This window comes from Uloborus diversus, chromosome 5, assembly GCF_026930045.1.
Source record: "Uloborus diversus isolate 005 chromosome 5, Udiv.v.3.1, whole genome shotgun sequence".
NCBI lineage: Eukaryota > Metazoa > Arthropoda > Arachnida > Araneae > Uloboridae > Uloborus > Uloborus diversus.
In genome coordinates this window covers 71,590,845-71,608,586 of record NC_072735.1, presented here as the reverse complement: position 1 = coordinate 71,608,586, position 17,742 = coordinate 71,590,845, and the positions used below count along the sequence as shown (strand labels likewise).

Below are 17,742 nucleotides of genomic sequence, written 5' to 3'. Positions count from 1 at the left end.
GTAATCAGAAAAAGTTCAGAGGTTTCTTCTTCTTAATTTTTTCGAAATTGTAGTTGCTGAAAAACGCGACTGTGGATCATATTTGTTGGCGTTAGGGGTCCAGCAATTTTTTTGAAATTGAAGTCCCAAAAACGGAATATTACATAATCTCCCATGTTGTTGGAGGGCAAGGCATTCAAAGGACTCTCTTCCGGAAATTTTCAGGGAATTGAGAATTGAAAACAAAATTTGAGGCGCTTTGTAATAATTTTGGAGGAAAGGGGAGGCTTCGACAGAGTAGCATTTAGAAGACTTTCTTATTTTCTGAGAACTAGAAAAAAGGGAATGGATGAAACAGGAGGGAGGAAAAACAGAACGTTGGATATGTGTTAAAATGAATTGTTCACTATATATTATATAGTTCAGATAAATTTTTAGTTTAAAGTCTTTGAGTCTTTGATAGAAACTATAAAATATTGTTGGCTTTTTTTCTGCAATAATAGATGAAAGGTAACAATTTTGGCATAAAAATATATCTGTAAGTGATGAAAAAATCGTAATTTTGAGAAAGCAAAAAAAAAAAAAAAAATAATTTGAATTTTGACATCTGGAATTCAAATTATGTTTTTCGCAATCACGAGTGTGTGTGTGTGTGTGTGTGTGTATGTAGGCGTGTGTGTTTGTGTCTGTGTGCAGGTATGAGTGTGTGGGTAGTTGTGTGTATGAGTGTTTGTGGTAGGGGGGGGGGGAATGTGTATGTGTGTGTAGGCATATGTGTATGAGTGTTTGTGGCAGGGGGAGGAATGTATGTGTGTGAAAGCTATGTGTATGAGTGTTTGTGGTAGGGGTGGAATATGTATGTGTGTCTATAGGAATATGTGTTTGCGTCTGTGTGTAGGCATGAGTGTGTGGGTAGTTGTGTGTATGAGTGTTTGTGGTAGGGGGGAATGTGTATGTGTGTGTAGGCATATGTGTTTGTGTCTCTGTGCAGGCATGAGTGTGTGGGTAGTTGTGTGTAGGTGTGTGTATATATGTCCGTATGTATGCGTGTGTGTGTATGTGTTTGTGTATGTATGTAGGTGTATGTGTTTGTTTGTACGTGCGTGTATGTATGCGTGTAAGTGTAGGACATTGACGCTACCTGGAGATGGTTTTCGCTAGAGGAGCAGCATCGTTAGGCCGGTCGACGGTGGTGCTGCAGAGGGTGCTGGCGGGAAAATAAAATGATAGCACATCCAAACAGTCAAATGAAAGCAATAAGCAAACGTGATTGCTCAAAAAACAAGAATAACTGTAACTTCTTAAAGTATAATCTGAGGGGTCAGATAACTTAAAATGAGATACAGTGGCTCCCAAAAGTGTTCGTACACCTTGAAATTTTGTAGTAAAATCAAAATAACGCGAAACTGAATTCGAACATGAAGTCCATTTTTTTTTCACAATATTCCTATGCCATTCTGAATAAAACCCAGTAATTTTTTTCAAAATATTGCCAGATTTTATTTTTGAAATTTGTCAAAAGACGAAGGGTCAGAGAAAAAAATACGCCACAAAAGTAATCTCACACTGAAATATTTTCGAATAAACTCATGATTAAAATTATCATAAGTTGTTTCTTTATTATTTTTGCATTGTGATGACACACTGTAAAGTCATTTGGCTTTAATTTTTTTGTTTATTTATGCCCTAATATTCTGCTTATTATTTTAAAATGGCAGCTATGCGCATAAACCAAAAACACAATTCGAAATTTGATGTTTTTTCTCTTTCAGTAGCCGTAAATTGGTTTGAAATGTCTCTAAATTAGTTAATTTATACCATTCTATTGTGAAGTGCTTGATAAAATGCTTTAAAGACAAGAATAGGATCGAAAACAAGGTAAGAAAATGTCAAATGCAAAGTTAACAAAGCGTGATCGGAGATTTACAGTTTAAAAAAATGATGAAAAATACACCTTTTGGTGATGAAAAAATTTCTGCAGAATTGAATGAAGCATTTTCGTTTAATTTTCTCCTAAAATTATTCGCCAAGTTCTCTGATTACCTGGATTAAATGGGACCTCTTCCTGCAGAAATTTTCTTGTTCGTGCGAAAAACAGAAAGCTTACGGTTTCCGCCGTAAAATCAATGATAAATAAGCTCAAAACATATTGGGACAACGTCTTACTTAAAAATAAAAATAAATTCAACATTTTGGGTTAAATTGTTGTATAATTGTAAATTTAAAAAAAAATGAGAAATTAAATCTAAAGAACTTAGTTGGGATCAGCTAATCAGGACAGTGAAGGCGTTCTTGTGTGAGGGTGCAGGACTTGGAAGTTTGAAACTTTTCGATGAATCATGCTGTTCAGTGAAATATTTTTAAAAACAATTTTAAATTATTAGCCCAAAATTTGGCAATCGGAAACAACTTCGTTTTTTTTAAAATCAAGATAACGATAAGAAGCACACGTTTGCGTTTGGTGCCTCAAATATTGTCATTAAGCTTAGAAATATCTCCTCAATCGCCAGATTTAAACTTAATAGAACATATTTGGAGATATCTGGTGGACATATTACGAAAATACACTATTGAAACGGAAAACGTATTAGAAACAGTAAGACTCGAAGTGCGGCTGAACACTTACTCAGAAATTGTTCAAAAAAAAAAAAAAAAAAAAAAAAAAAGGAAAGAAAGAAAGAAAAAAAAAACCAATGAAATCTATTCCCAGACGTTTAAAAGCTGTTGCTGATACTGCATGATATTCTACTAAATAATAACTTAGTAAAAAGTTAGATTATTTACTAGTTTTTTGACATTTTTTCAAAGTGTACGAAGACTTTGGTGAGATCAAGTTTCTGGCACTTTTTGATTATTGATTTCTTAAAAATCAAGTTTTATTATGTTATTAACAATTTTCATGTAGTTTTGTTCAAAAATAAATCATAGATCTTATAATTAAATACCCGTTTTAAAAAGTATTAATTTTAACGAATCGATAATGGCGTATTTCATTGAAAATCGTAAGTGTACGAATACTTTTGGGAGCCACTGTAAGTTTTTGGAAAGTTGAAATTATTTGAACAAGTTCAACATTATTTGAACAAGTACAAACAATCTTAGTAACCTTTTTTCAGTCATGTCTGGAGCACCTTCCATGTTATTCATATTTAAATGCCAAACTGGCTTATTATTATCCCTTTTTGTGATCATTGGACTAATGGCGAATCCAGGGGGCTGGGCTATGAGGCTGCAGTCACCCCCATACCAGAAATATTCTTTCACCCTCTGTCTTTGCATCTTAATGTTAAAAAATATATGTATAATTTCCTACATCAATTCTATCTTTATCAATTAATTTGTTTTCGCTCTTCTTAAGGTTGATACACAAATTTGCGATAGTAACAGATACAGGAGTGTTAGTTTTCCGAAATTTCCCTTCAAATTTCTGAACTTTTTCCCTACCTGTTCTAAATATTTATACATTTACTCACTGAAAGAAGGAAAGGAGAAAAAAGTGTAGATATAATAGCTACTTGTTTTTCTTTCTTTCTCTCTCTTTAATTTTCGTGTTTAATATCAATTCTTAAAATTTTGTCTTCTTTCTCGCTGTTTTTCACTATTTGTTTAACATCTTTCAGCTTTTCTTTCTTCTATTTCATTTACATCACCTTGTCAGCGTAATTGTTTTGCATCCTTAACAAGAATTGAAAATTTTGCCTTCAAATTGCATAACAAATATGTCTGAACGAATGAAAAAACTTTGAATACACATTTAAAATTTAGAATTTTAACACTGAATACCAAATTTTAGATAATTTCAAATGTAACTCAGAAAGATTCATTAGTCATTAACACCCCTGGATAACAGATAATGATACAAAACGCTTTCGTTTACATCGATAAACTTTGGTAATGACAAGGAGACCTCAGCAAGAATTTTAACTACCTCAGCCGCCCCCAGAACAAAATTCTGGATTCGCCACCGCATTGGACAAAAAAACCGCATGCAAAATTATAAGAATATGAACTGAACTGCAATGCCGCTCTCGAAAGCAGAAACACGAGCTCAAGGTGGGGAGCAAATCCATATTGGTACTGGTACTGATTTTCGCAGGCCGCGGGGTAAAGCCCACTTTTCCGCATTTCTGGAATCAAGCGATGTTTTAACAGTAAAAAAGGGGTGAAGGTGAATTCAAGTGCACTGACCACTCCGTCTGCCCCCTGCTTTTGTTGTTTATTGGGTGGAAATTCCGAAATTCCTAGAAAAGGCAGATCACATTTTTGAAATCAGGTTTGAGGAAATGTACGGCAATAAGCTGCAGTGCTAGAATTTTCCGGGGGAGCTGAGCCGGTTTGAAATATTCCAGGGGGAGCTCAAGCTCCCCCAGCTCCCCCGGTTCCGACGCCTATGTGTTTGTCTAACATTTGCACAAAAAAAAATCGGTGTCACTCCTATTATTTTTGGAAATATAATCGTTCGAAGTTAGTATGTTATGGCGTTTTTTTGTATTTATTTATTTAATCTTTTCACCCCCAGATAGTTTTTTTGAACATATTCATTTTTAATTTAATACAAAAATGTGTATCTTTTAACATAAATAGCTTTGGGCAGTAAGAGCGTCTTTTTCTTGAATAAAAAATGCCCGTTTTGATATAGGTACAAGCAGATGTATTGTGCATAATATATCTAAATTATCATACCAATACTCATCTTGTTTTTTTTTTTTTTTTTTTTTTTTTTTTGACCAAACAAATCTATTTATTCCAATTGTTCTTGACAATTGGAATAACCAAAAAACCAAAAAACCCTCAGCCTTAAAAAGTCATGATATCTAGTTTGCCCACCAAATATCTGCCAAACTATCATCCTGCCTGTTCTCCTCTTTCATCACACTTACTTATGTTAGATCCTCCTACCATCTTCAACTCCTCAGAAATATGGATAGATCCTTCAAATTGTTTATCTTGTTTGGCAGGAAACTTTTCTAGTTGAGGTGGTTGCTTGGTGAGCAAAAAGCTTCCCGCCAAACTAGATAAACAATTTAAAGGATCTATCCATATTTCTGAGGAGTTGAAGGTGGGAGGAGGATCTAACGGAAGTAGGTGTGATGAAAGAGGAGAACAGGGAGGATGATAGTTTGGCAAATACTTCGCGGGCAAACTAGATATCATGACTTTTTAAGGCTGAGGTTTTTGGGGAAGAGTTAAAGGTTTTCTTGGCGGGGAAATTTTTACAATAGGGTTGTTTTTGCTGAGATACCAGATGACTCAAGAACGGTATGTCCTAGAAAGTTGAAATTTGGTACGTAGACTCCAAGTGGGGTCTAGTTGTGCACCTCCCTTTTTGGTTGCATTCGGATGTTCGAAAAGGGGTGTTTCACACCTTTTTTGCGGGAAATCATTGTTAATTTCAATGCAAACTCAAGTGGTGTTATAATTTGGCGGACACTTGGCGATATATTGCCAGTCTTTTGAAACTTGGAGACAAATTTGGCGATTATTTTATTTTATTTTATTTTTGTTTAAATCTGATTTCAAATTGGTCACTGTTGGTGATATTTAGAGAGTTGAATCACATTAAATTTTCCAATAATGGGAAAATAACATTAAATTGGTGTAAAAGGAAGTCATGTGATGCACACATCAGCTCATTTTTTTACTAATCTCACGGGCTGTTCTAGACGCTGCCACGAACAAAAAAGGGCAACAATATGTGGAAGTACTCGACAGGATGTAAGGTATCGCCTCTATGTTTTTAGGAAGCACTGGAGTAAATCCTTAAAAGCACGTTGAGCTCCCCTACTATAATAAGATAGGCCGACGCATCAGCTTAAGTTTAGCCATTTTGGTTTCGATTTTACATTTTTAACATATTGCTATAAAAAAATGTTTCATTTAAACAAAACTGGGTGATTTCCGTAGAGGGGAAATACTTGGTTAGAGAGCACGGAGCAACCCCATATACCCAAGCCGTGCTCAAGATAAAATCATGTGACCTGTGGACGAAATTCTGCTTAGCCGTAACCGGTTCTGACAACTGCATAGAATTTGCATTGTGATGGTTGCGCACGCTTAGAAATTTTAACTGTTCTCGTTATTTAAAGAGCTTTTTAGATTGTACAATCCTTGTTGTACTTTTGAATGTCAAGATAAATATTCGAAAGACATTGCTGAGTTATTTCGCAGTTACGGGCGACAATTTTACTTGCTTTTTACTTTCTTCTATATCCAATATATAGAAGAAAGTATTGGATTCGTGCAAAATTTCGAATTTCAAATTTGACGGATTCGAACGTTTTGAGGTGTGCTGAGTCCATTCCAACCATTTTTGGAAAATGTCTTTCTGTCTGAGTGTGTGTCACACATCTGTGTGACCAGTTTTTTGTGGCTGCTCTACAGCAAAAACTAGAACATGAAATCGAACGAAATTTGGTACACATATGTTTCCTTATGTGAACTTGTGCCCAATTGGTTTTTGGCGCGAATTCCTTCAAGGGGGGTGGAGCAAGGGGACGTTTTTTGAGTTATGCGTACCTGCTATTCCCCAAGAAGTAACTGGCGGAATCAAACAAAATTTGGTCCATACGTTACCCCAAACAGGTACAGGTGCTGATTCAATTTTGGTGTCAATAGCTCAAACGGGGATTGAGCTGTAGAACGTTTTTTGTCGTCAATTGTGGTTACTGTATCTCAAGAAATAATGAACGGAATCAAACAAAATTTTTTCGACAAGTAGCCCTTAGAGGGTATAAGAGCTGATTCTATTTTGGTATCAACAGCTGGAAAGGAGGTGGCATGATCGAAAGTTCTTTTTTTCCATTGTGAGTGCCATATCTCAAGAAGTAATGCTACGTTCTGGATGAAATTTGGAATAAACGTGAATCCATATGTAAACAGGCGTTGGTTTGATTTTGGCGCCAATCGCTCCAAGAGGTGCTGATTTTCTTTTTCTTTTTTGAGCAATCACGATTGCTTATTGTCCTCACTTGACCGTCTTTGATGTCCGGTTCCTTTTTCAGCTTGGACCAGGAGCCTCTGCAGCACCATCGCCCACCGTCCTCTGCAGGCGCGGCTCCTCCGGTCTTGAGCTACCCGCTTCTCCTGCTCGGAGGCGTCCATGTCCGACACACACGCACGCTCACACACTCACACACATACACTCATACACGCCTACGTGCATACACACAGGTCTACGCACACACACAAACACACAATTATGCACGCGTAACCGCCCAGGAGGAGTGGCAAGCTTGGGGGGACAGGAGCCGTTTCTAGAAATAATAACGGACAAGAGCCGTTTCTAGAAACAATAACTTCAATGAGTAGGGTCCTGTCGCAGTTCGTGATTGCGAAAAACATAATTTGAATTCAAAATGCTTATTATGCTCATTTGATCAAAAATGTTTTTTTTTTCTTTTTTTTTTCTTTTTGAACAATTACGATTGCTTATTGTTCTCATTTGACGGCCCTTGGCGTTCCGGTTCCTTTTTCAGCTTGGATCAGCACCACCGCCCACCGGCCTCTACAGGTGCGAATGTCCCCCCGGTAGCCGCTTTTCCTGGTCGGTGGCGTCCATGTCCTACATACACGCACGCTCTCACACACGCATTGTTACGCAAATACACACTCCCACACACGGGTCTACGCACACACACAAGTCTACACATGCACGCACGTGCGCCTGCACACACATACCCAAATATACACACGTAACCCTTAACCCCCAGAATGAAGGGCAGGCTTGCAGGCTTGGGGGGACAGGAGTCGTTTCTGGTAGCAATAAGTCTAATGAGTAGGGTCCTGTCTCAGTTCGTGATTGCGAAAAACATAATTTGAATTCAAAATTTCAGAATTCAACTTAATTTTTTTTTTCTTTCTTTTTTCCTCTTCTTCTTTTTTTTTTTTTTTTTTTTGCGAATAAAAATAGCTATTTTAATCCATTAAGAAAGATAAATCGTAATAGACTGTCGTCTGCGTATTTTTCGTGATTTTAATTGAATTCAAATGATCGGAAATATTATCTCAATGATTTAAAACTTTTAACTGTTGCCATCTTTTGTTTGTTAACAAATAAAATATTTGTAATTAATTCAAGAAAAGCTTTCAAAATAACTTTCAATTTTCGCTCATTGCTTTGCTTTTGTGATAATTCAGACATTGAGATGGTCGTCAAGTTTTTGAAAGGGATGGGGAGGGATCAGAATTATAGGAAAGATATAGAAGAAAGTTTCACACATACTAGTTCTATTTAAAAATGATTTTTAAATGTTGCAACACTCGCTGACATAATGATATATTATTCTCTGTTTGTTTATATAATCGGGGGCCAATCTAGGATTATTTTCTCGCTACCTATTTTTGTGAAAGTATTGCATCATTCTATATTTTTGTGAAAGTTTTTTTTTTTTTTATCAGCATTGTTTTTGGGAATTTTTAGAGGCATCCTAAGTTTTGTAAAAAAGAAGTAGAATAAGTGAAATCTTAGTTCCAGAAATGTAAATGTCATTTAGTATTATTTTTAACAGGTTTCGTTTTTTGAGGAGGGGGGGGGGAGCTAAAAACGATCGTAATTCCAGCTTAATGGGCTATGTACTGTACAATATAGGAAATAATTATGAGAAAAACGGTTCCCCAAAACAGATGTTAAAGGATTGCGATAATATTGCATAAATATACTTTGGCGAGAAACAGCTAAAAATTAGTTAAAATACTACAAAAAGGTTACTATTTAAGCGATTGTTCATATAAACCTGATTAGAATTTTATTTTATGAGTAAATTTTGTTTTAAACAGAGAAACAAATTTTATATTTTAAAATGTGAATTTTCGTGAAATTTTCAATGTTTTTGTGTAGCTACTGATTTTATTACTTGATTTTTGTGAAAATACCGATTTCAAAACAAGATTTTTGTGAAGGTACCGAAAAACGGTAGCAAAATCAACCTATATTGAGCCCTGATAATTGATTGTTCTTGTTTAATTAGTGATTATTTTTGTTTCAATGTTGATTTTGATTGTTTTGCTCATTAAAAACTATTGGAGATTAATTCATCTATTGATATTTGTTATTTTTCACGGCGAATAGAATTTAGGCTCTTGGCGAGCAATTTTATCGCCAGGGCTATCGAAAACAAAACAGTGTCGTTTCACATTATAATTGTTTTAATGGTCATTAAAATTCCTTGTTATTCTAACATTGACTTTTAAATGTTTTTAATAAATTTATAGGAAAAATGTTTCACAGAAATAAATAAAAGATGTTTTTACAAAAAGCCCCGAATTAAAGGATTGCATGAGTGTTTATGAAAAATTTACAAGTTGTATAATACAGTATATCATCTCATTCACTAATGAGTTATGCACCCCACTTCTGTAATGTGTATCGATTAAAATTAGAGAAGCACTGAATACCATATTTTGCCGAATACCGAACATTCGATAAAATTCGAACCAAATATTCGGTCCAATTTTCGGAGCATTCTCCAGAAAACATAACTTTTGAACGCAAATGTTTTTCAATTTCGAAACCTTTTTTATTTATTTTTTTTTTTTCGTTTTTACATGAAAGTTTTACCAACTAGAAGTAACCATAAACATTGACCCAGCTAAGTTCCAATTATTTTACTCATAAATAAAATTTAAAAAAAAAGAAAAATGCCTTATTCAAAGAAATTAAAAAAAAAATGAAAAAACTTTTAATATTTAAAAATCGAGGCCACTTTAGTATCAAAGAAGTAATTTTGTTAATTATGCAAACAATCAGTTTTTTAATGATTAGTGGGCATATAATATTAAGCCCTCTTATTAAAAGTAAGGCTTAATTACTAGTTTCAAATGTATGTTAAAAAATAGCATTTAGTAAATTTGAGGATATACTGGTAATTTATAATTTTGGTAGAATGCCTATTATTGATGTATTTCTCCTTCATCATTTATTTTCACCTCAGAAATAATGACATTGATAAGGTCTGTCACGGAGGTGAGGAATTGTCCATTAATATAAGCCTAATCCATACATTTTTCAGGGATTTTTTTTTTCTTTGTTGCTACAATCTGCACATATTTGGCATATGAAAACATGTTCACTTTTTTTTTACACTAATTTACATCCCTGAAATTCAAGTTCACGGAGGTGAGAAGTCACAATAACCATACTAAGTTTTTGAAGCAAAATCTATCTTTTGTTTTTCGACAAAAAACTCAGAACTTCAACTATGGCTGAAAATTAACAAAGGGTAACCCTTGTATCTTGGAAAATTAAATTTGATGTCATTACTGCCACGTGTTAACGAGGAATGGCATTTTGTGTTTAGGTAACGGAGGTGATAATTTATTGTGTGACATGACTTCTTGTTCTACTAAAACGAACTAAAACACAATATTAAAAAAATAAATACAGTCGGATCCCGCTACAACGCGATCCGACTTACGCAAAACGGCTATAACGCGAGTTTTTCATGAGTAACGAATTTTTTAGTGCGGACACAAATTACTCGCCTGCAACATGAAATTGTTCGGAAAAAAGCGGCGGAGAGTTAGAATGGGCATCATTGACACTAAATATTGGTTTTGTGAATGGACTTTCATCCCTTAAGCATCACTGAAGTGTTGCCAGATGGTCAAATCCAGATTTCCCCAATTCCCTTCCAACTTTTCCCCAAAAAACGATGATTTCTATCAAAATTCCCCAAATTCAAAAATTATTTTTCCACTAATATTTTCATAAAATGAATCGACTTCCTTTAATATTTTTGTCTCTTGAAAACTTTTTTTTCCCCAAATAATCAAATTTTCTTATAAATTTCCCCAACTTTTTTTCCTCCCATTTTCGCGGGTTTTTTTTTTTGAGCAATCACGATTGCTTATTGTTCTCATTTGACCGTTTTTGATGTTCCGTGCCTTTTTCAGCTTAGACGAGAAGCCTCTGCAACACCACCACCCACCGTCCTCTGCAGGCGGCGCGGCGCGGCTGCTCCGGTCCTGAGCTATCTGCTTCTCCTGGTCGGAGGCGTCCATGTCCTACACACACGCACGCTCACACACTCACACACATACACACACGCCTACGTGCATACACACAGGTCTACGCACACACACAAACCTACACACTTACACACACAACTATGCACGTTATTACACACACGTAACCGCCCAGGAGGAGAGGCAGGCTTGGGGGGGGGGGGGGGGGCAGGAGCTGTTTCTAGAAACAATAACTCCAATGAGTATTGTCCTGTCTCAGTTTGTGATTGCGAAAAACATAATTTGAATTAAAAATTTCAGAATTCAAATTAATTTTTTTTTGTCTTCTTTATCTTTATCTTTCATTATCTTTACTTATAATAAAGCTGAAAGTCTCTCTGTCTGGATATCTCTCTGTCTGTCAGGATCTCGGTGACGTGCATAGCGCCTAGACCGTTCCGCCGATTTTCATGAAATTTGGCACAAAGTTAGTTTGTAGCATAGGGGTGTGCACCTCGAAGCGATTTTTTGAAAATTGGATTTTGTTCTTTTTCTTTTCTAATTTTAAGAACATTTTTCCAAGCAAAATTATCATAAGATGGACGAGTAAATTACCAAGCTATCATTACGTGGAACCGTAACGTGGGGAAGCCAATTGGCGAGAAATTCATCATGAATTATTTGTAAATATATAGGGGAACCAAAACACCTTTTAATTTTCTACTGCGGGCAAAGCCGTGAGGGTGCCACTAGTCAAAAATACAAGCGCCTGACCGAGAGATAAGAAATAGCCAAATGTTTTTTTTTTTTTTCTACTTGCATTTACTACTCTGCTTCTGTATGTACATTTAAACTATGATTTTTGTATATATTTATCTAAGAACATTCTTCATCACACTTATTTTTACCTGTTTCACGTATCAACTAGTTACTCACGCAGAACATTAATGCGAATTCCGTACATAATGCGAAATGCGAATTCCATAAAGTTTAGCAAAACTAAACCAACGCTGTTTGATACAAACAATGTAACTACTACTTCTTGTCGTGAATCTAAATACGAAAAAAATTCTTTTTTCCCCGGAGGTTTTTTCTTTCCCCAGGTTTTCCCCAAGAAAAAAAAATTTTCCCCAAAGAATTCCCCTCAAAACTCATTTCCCCAAAATTTCCCCAGAGAGCACCAGATTTCCCCAAAATGGGGAAATTTCCCCCATCTGGCAACACTGCATCACTGAAAAAGCGGAAGTTCACCCACTGTATTAGTTTAAACAACGCTTTGCTTTAGTTTATACAAATAACGGCTCCGATTCTTAACTTTTTTTTTTTTCATTTTACATATGAACGTTCATAAAAAATACATTCTGATAACATCCTGATCGCGCTGCATAAACCTTCTTCATTTTTTAAATTATAAATTTAATACAGTATAGATATATTTACTATATCTATACTGTTAAGTGCTATAATAAAGCTGTAAGGTACATACTGTAAGTACCATACTGCTTTATTTTAAGTTTCTCTCCCCATTAGGCATTGGTTTTGTGCTAAATTACAAAATTTTATGTCAAATAATGCTTTTTTCTAAAATACAGAAAAAGTCGGATCTTTGTAAAAGATACTGCAATATATATTTAATAAATGGTTTGAAACAATATGAGAGGTGTTTACAAACGTCTGAAACATTTGGGTATGCTTATAAAAAATTACTAAACATATCTTGTTCCACAACGCGAAATTCCGACTTACGCGAGGTGTCTTGGAACGCATCCCTCGCTTAAGTCGGGACTCGACTGTATACTTAAACAGTATTTGAGACACTTGGTGAAAGTAATAATCAATAAATAAGAATATATTTTTAATGAAACAAGTTATTGAGCAACATAAACAGCTACACAAGGTGTGTGACATGCCACGGAGGTGAGAATTCACATGTTGTGAACCAAAAATATACTAAAATAAAAAGTATTATTCAAAAATTGGTGGGAGGTTTAAATAGATATATTTTTGATGAAATTAAAAATCATTGTTCAATGAATTGCTCCTTAAAGTTTTTACTGTAAAACGCGTGTGACAGAAAAGTTACACTTTTTGAAAAATGACCCATACTGAATATTTGCAAAAAAAAAAAAAAAAAAAAAAAAAGTCATTTTGGAGTTTTATAGCTATAGAAAATGTTTATCTACTTTGTAAAATGAAATTCCATTTAACATCGTAAACTTATCAACATAAAGTATAGTTTGAAATTTGAGATTTTTAATCCAAGTTTTGCTTTTTGCAGTCAGGAATTGCGATAGAATCTTACTCCTGGGGGGTCTTGTTTCCACCATTGGATTTTATCGCTACCATAACTTAAATTCAAGTCGTTGAAATTCAAATGAATGCCTAATGCCAGGGGCTGGATGTTATATGCAGGATACTGTTTTCGGGTAAAAATCATTGTGTAAAGTCAAGAAAGCTGTTTATAAATAATTCGATTCGAGGCACATAGATGTCACCGCGCAGGGGAAGGGACATGCTTGCAGAGGCCCGTGAACCAGAGGACACGGACGAAACTACCGAGGAGGAGGGACATGCTCGTAGAGGCCCGTGCACCAGAGGAGTTTGCATTAAAAGCGTAAAAAAACAAAATCAAAGGGCATCATAATTACTGTCAAGTGAAAACAATAAACAATCGTTTCTGCTCAAAAATAAAATAAATTCAAAAAAAAAAACTAATAATAGATGGCTAATTCGGTTTATGTTTGTCTGTAATTATGCATAAATGTATAATTAATTTCTTTCCTGATATATGATTTGATAAAATTTATAATCATGGTAACTCATTACGTGATAAATAATCTTGCATGCATTTACCTTACATACAAGTATAACCCCAAACTGCTAAAAATATCATTACAAATTACAATTTATTCAAGCTACTTTTTCCTATCTTAGTTCCTTCAGTAACTGATAAATAATTTTCTCATTAAAATTGGGTTTCTTCCTTTAGTCAAAAGTATTACTGAAATTGATCAGTCACTGAAATTCTTAGTCACTGAAATTGATAGAATAAGCAAAAAAAAAAAAAAAAAAAACATGGAGCCAGAAAAAAACTTATTTTCCCAACAGTTATTTTTATTTAATTTTTTTCAATGTCCGAGTTTTAAAATAAAGCGTTGTCTTTATGCCGTCACAAGTGATGCACTTTGGCGCGCTACTCCGTTACCGCGCTAAATTTTTATGATTTGCTGTCAACCGCGTTGCCAGGTTATAATAATGGCAGTGTGCTAATACGGTAGTGTGCTAATGGCATCAGTGAATGGCATTTCATCACTTGTGATGTCATGTGCAGAAGCGTAAAAAATGAATTTAAATCTGCGCACAAATTAAAATAATTGTTAAACAAATATTAAACTTTATTTAAAAAATGGTTAAATCCTGTGTGTTTTAGCATGCTTTTTCAGAAAAAAAAAATACTTTTAAAATTTCGGAAACAACTTCATTGAGAAATGAAATTCAGTACCACCCAAATATTCGTTGCATCTTAAATTAAAATTTAATTATTCAAAAACCATGCAATGTTTTGCTTAGTCCTTCGATGTCTTTTGATATTTAATATGAGACAAAGATAATAAAGTATATAACAGTATAGTAATTGATGCGAATTGACTTTTTCAAGATGAATAAATTATTGAAAATGTGTTGTTAATTACAAACATCGATTATATTTTTAGGGTAAATGAGCTTGAGAGACATGACATGAAACCGCTATACGAAAAGCAACAGTCTTTTATCGAACTGAAAAGTTGCGATGGATGAAAAAAGCTGATGAGACATTCGCGTGCGCCAAATGTTGCAGCTTTCAACCACGTGGTTTGTGGGGAAGCTTTGGTATGTTTCTCTTTCACTCACATTTCTAATCACTCCTTCCTCTTCCTTATCACTGCTCACAAACTCGCAATTTTACAACCCCATCCCCTCAAATCGTGACATTATATGTGGAAGAACCCTTTTGCAAAATGGATGCAATTGATTTTTTTCCATTATATCCTAACACCATTAAGTGCGCGTACGTTAAAAAAAAATGTTTATACATTTCAAATAACACAACAAAGTTTCATTCAATTTGAAAGCCCATTGAAAGCTACACAAGAATAGTAATAGAAGTTCATAACAATAGTGAAGGTTAATTAAATGAGATACAAACTGGGGAATTCGAGTTCAAAGGGTGTGAAGAGATTTTTAACTCGTTTTTTATCTCACAATCAACGTTTGTGCAGCACGATTTTGAAGGAAGTTTAGCAGGTGTTGATTTTAGTATGTTATTATTTTGCTCCAGTGTTGGCGGAGCTTTCTAACTTCGTTATTTTTTGTTGCAGTACTGAAAATAGCTTTATTTGAAGGGTTAGTGAAAAGGGAAGCATTTTGTGTTAAAATAACGTGTTTATCCGCCCAAAAATGTAACTTACATGTCACTTAACTTTTTCTATCCAGTAAGCTCTTCCTTCTCCCGGGTTAAGTGTGAGGAATAATGGTTTGAAAAAATCTTTTTGAAGGAAAGATCAACTAAATCTCTTCTTATGTTTGCGTCGTTGGGTTTTGTTGTTAATTGTATACATGCATCCCTCGTATAACACAGTACTTCTACAACACGGTTTCGATATTACACGATACGAAACTTGAATTTAATACCTCGTGGTTTTCATATAACTCGAATGTTATATTTAAAACAGATGGAATTCTATTTTTGTTTAATACATTCTGTTAACGTTTGATAATTCATATAAGTTTTTACTTTGTTTTTATGAAACTTGGTTTCGATTTAACACGGTACACATCCCTTGATTTACATTGTTTTTAAATATCGTATAACACGGTTTCGATATAACACGATACATCTTCACATTAATTTTTCTCATGCACATACATAATTAGTATCAAAAATAAGTAAAATTGTAATTTTTAAAAAAGTCTCGTATAACACGGTTTTGATACTACAAGGAGCGAATTAACCGTGTTATACGAGGGACACCTGTAGTTTGATTTTCGGAAATTATAGTTGAAATTGTTTTAAAAAAAAAACTTTTTAAGGACCGCTGTCGAGTGCGTATGCATCGCACGAGTCAGTTAGCATTTCTAAATAAGCTTCATTTCTAAATCCTTGTGAAAAAAAAAAAAAAGTCTCATTCCTCGTTACCAAATCCAAAGGCATTCGAGTCCAAAAGCCCATGAGGGCCAGAACTACAGGCCCAAAAATTTTTTGCGTAAGAACATCACAGCAGCTAAGAACGGTTCGGTATTATTAATGCTTAGTCGCGCTGGGTTTGGCAGGAAATAGGTAGTAAAAGGGAGTAAAATGGCTGCAAAAACTAAACATCATAGATTCATTCCATGTCACATGTGACTTGGTGACCCCCATCCAATCATCCCCGATTTTGGAGGACGTTTTAAAGAGGCGCAGACATGCCTTTGAATGAAACTAACTTATGAAAATTTTCAGCTTCCAAGAAACAAGTCATGAGTATACTACAAAAAAAAAAAAAAAAAAAGTGTGTTCCAAAGTGGGTTTCAAAATGGTCTCTAATGAAGAATTAGCCTGAACAAGGTATTTCGTTTCACAAAGCAGATCCGCCGTTTTGGAGCCGTTTTTATATTGATAATAAATCCTCTGGATTTGGGTCTTGGAAGCTGAAAATTTGTATAGTTCAATTTCAAAGGCATGCCTGCACTTCCATAAAATATCGTTCAAATCGGAGATGATCGTGTAGAGACGACGAGGTCACTTGACATGGAATGACTGAATGTTTAGTTTTGATGCACTTTTTGCCACCTGTTTTCCTGCTAAAGGTAGCGCGACTCAGCTTAAATAAAGGAGAAGCATCCTTACCTGCTGCGATGTGCTTACGCAGAAAAAGTTTGAGTCTTTATACAGTAAAACCTGTAAAGTTGGTCACCCTTGTAAGTAGACCACCTGTCTTAAGCACCTGTTTTTAAGTTGACCACTAAAGTAGTGCACCGCAAGTGGTCAACTTACAAATACAGGTTTCACTGAGCTATGACGTAGGGCTGGTGCTCACGGGTTCTTGCTCTAATAAGTATAGCAAGCAAAATAATAACTAACTAAATAAATAAATAAACAACTTGAATAAAAGGAAAATATCTTACCAGTAATATTTGCATTCACAAGTTGAGTAATATGATTCTCAAGCAGTGGAGAGTTCAATAACAGATGACATAAAAATTGTACTATGTAGATTTGAAGTGAAGATTCAGTGGATAAAATAAATTTTTTTATGATGATTGTTATGTTCATTCCATCGACAGAATTTTCAAACAATGAAATGTATCTATTCGGGTTTTGAGTAGTGAAAGTTTTTAATAAAGCTAAAAAAAGAGAAAAAGATAAGAATATCAATTTTTTACTCAACAACACTTTTATTAAAGAAACTAGGTGTTTTTTTTACGATTTTATTACAACTCGCATAACACTGAAATAAGTAAATAAATGCCGTTTATAAAAATGCCAGATTCAGCACAGGACATTTCAACCCAATGTGAGTAATACCCGGTTGAGTAAAATTGAAATATAAGCCGAAATTAGAGGGTTTTTTTTTTTTAGCGAATATAATGCTCGAACTGAAGGAAGTAACAACAAGCTCAACAAAGTTACAACGAGATGAATTTTGAGTCTTAAACATATACATTTAATAAAAGTAACTTTTGTTGCTTTAAATGTCTAGTTTATAACGCAGAATATGATGAAGTAGCGAAAATAATCGTTAAAATGGAAGATATAAAAGAGAGAGCCGGCAGGATGCTGTAGGCAAATATTCAAGGTAAAAA

At 34.6% G+C, this 17,742-nt stretch overlaps 1 protein-coding gene across 1 annotated transcript in view; it reads right to left on the bottom strand.

The window, feature by feature from the left end:
* The window catches only part of LOC129222963 (uncharacterized), a 60,543-nt gene extending 43,331 nt beyond the window's left edge, over positions 1-17,212 (bottom strand). The window contains exon 1 of the mRNA XM_054857526.1: positions 17,065-17,212. Coding sequence (XP_054713501.1) covers positions 17,065-17,212 — 148 coding nt within the window. The remainder of the gene's footprint in view (positions 1-17,064) is intronic.
* Positions 17,213-17,742: the final 530 nt, after the last annotated feature.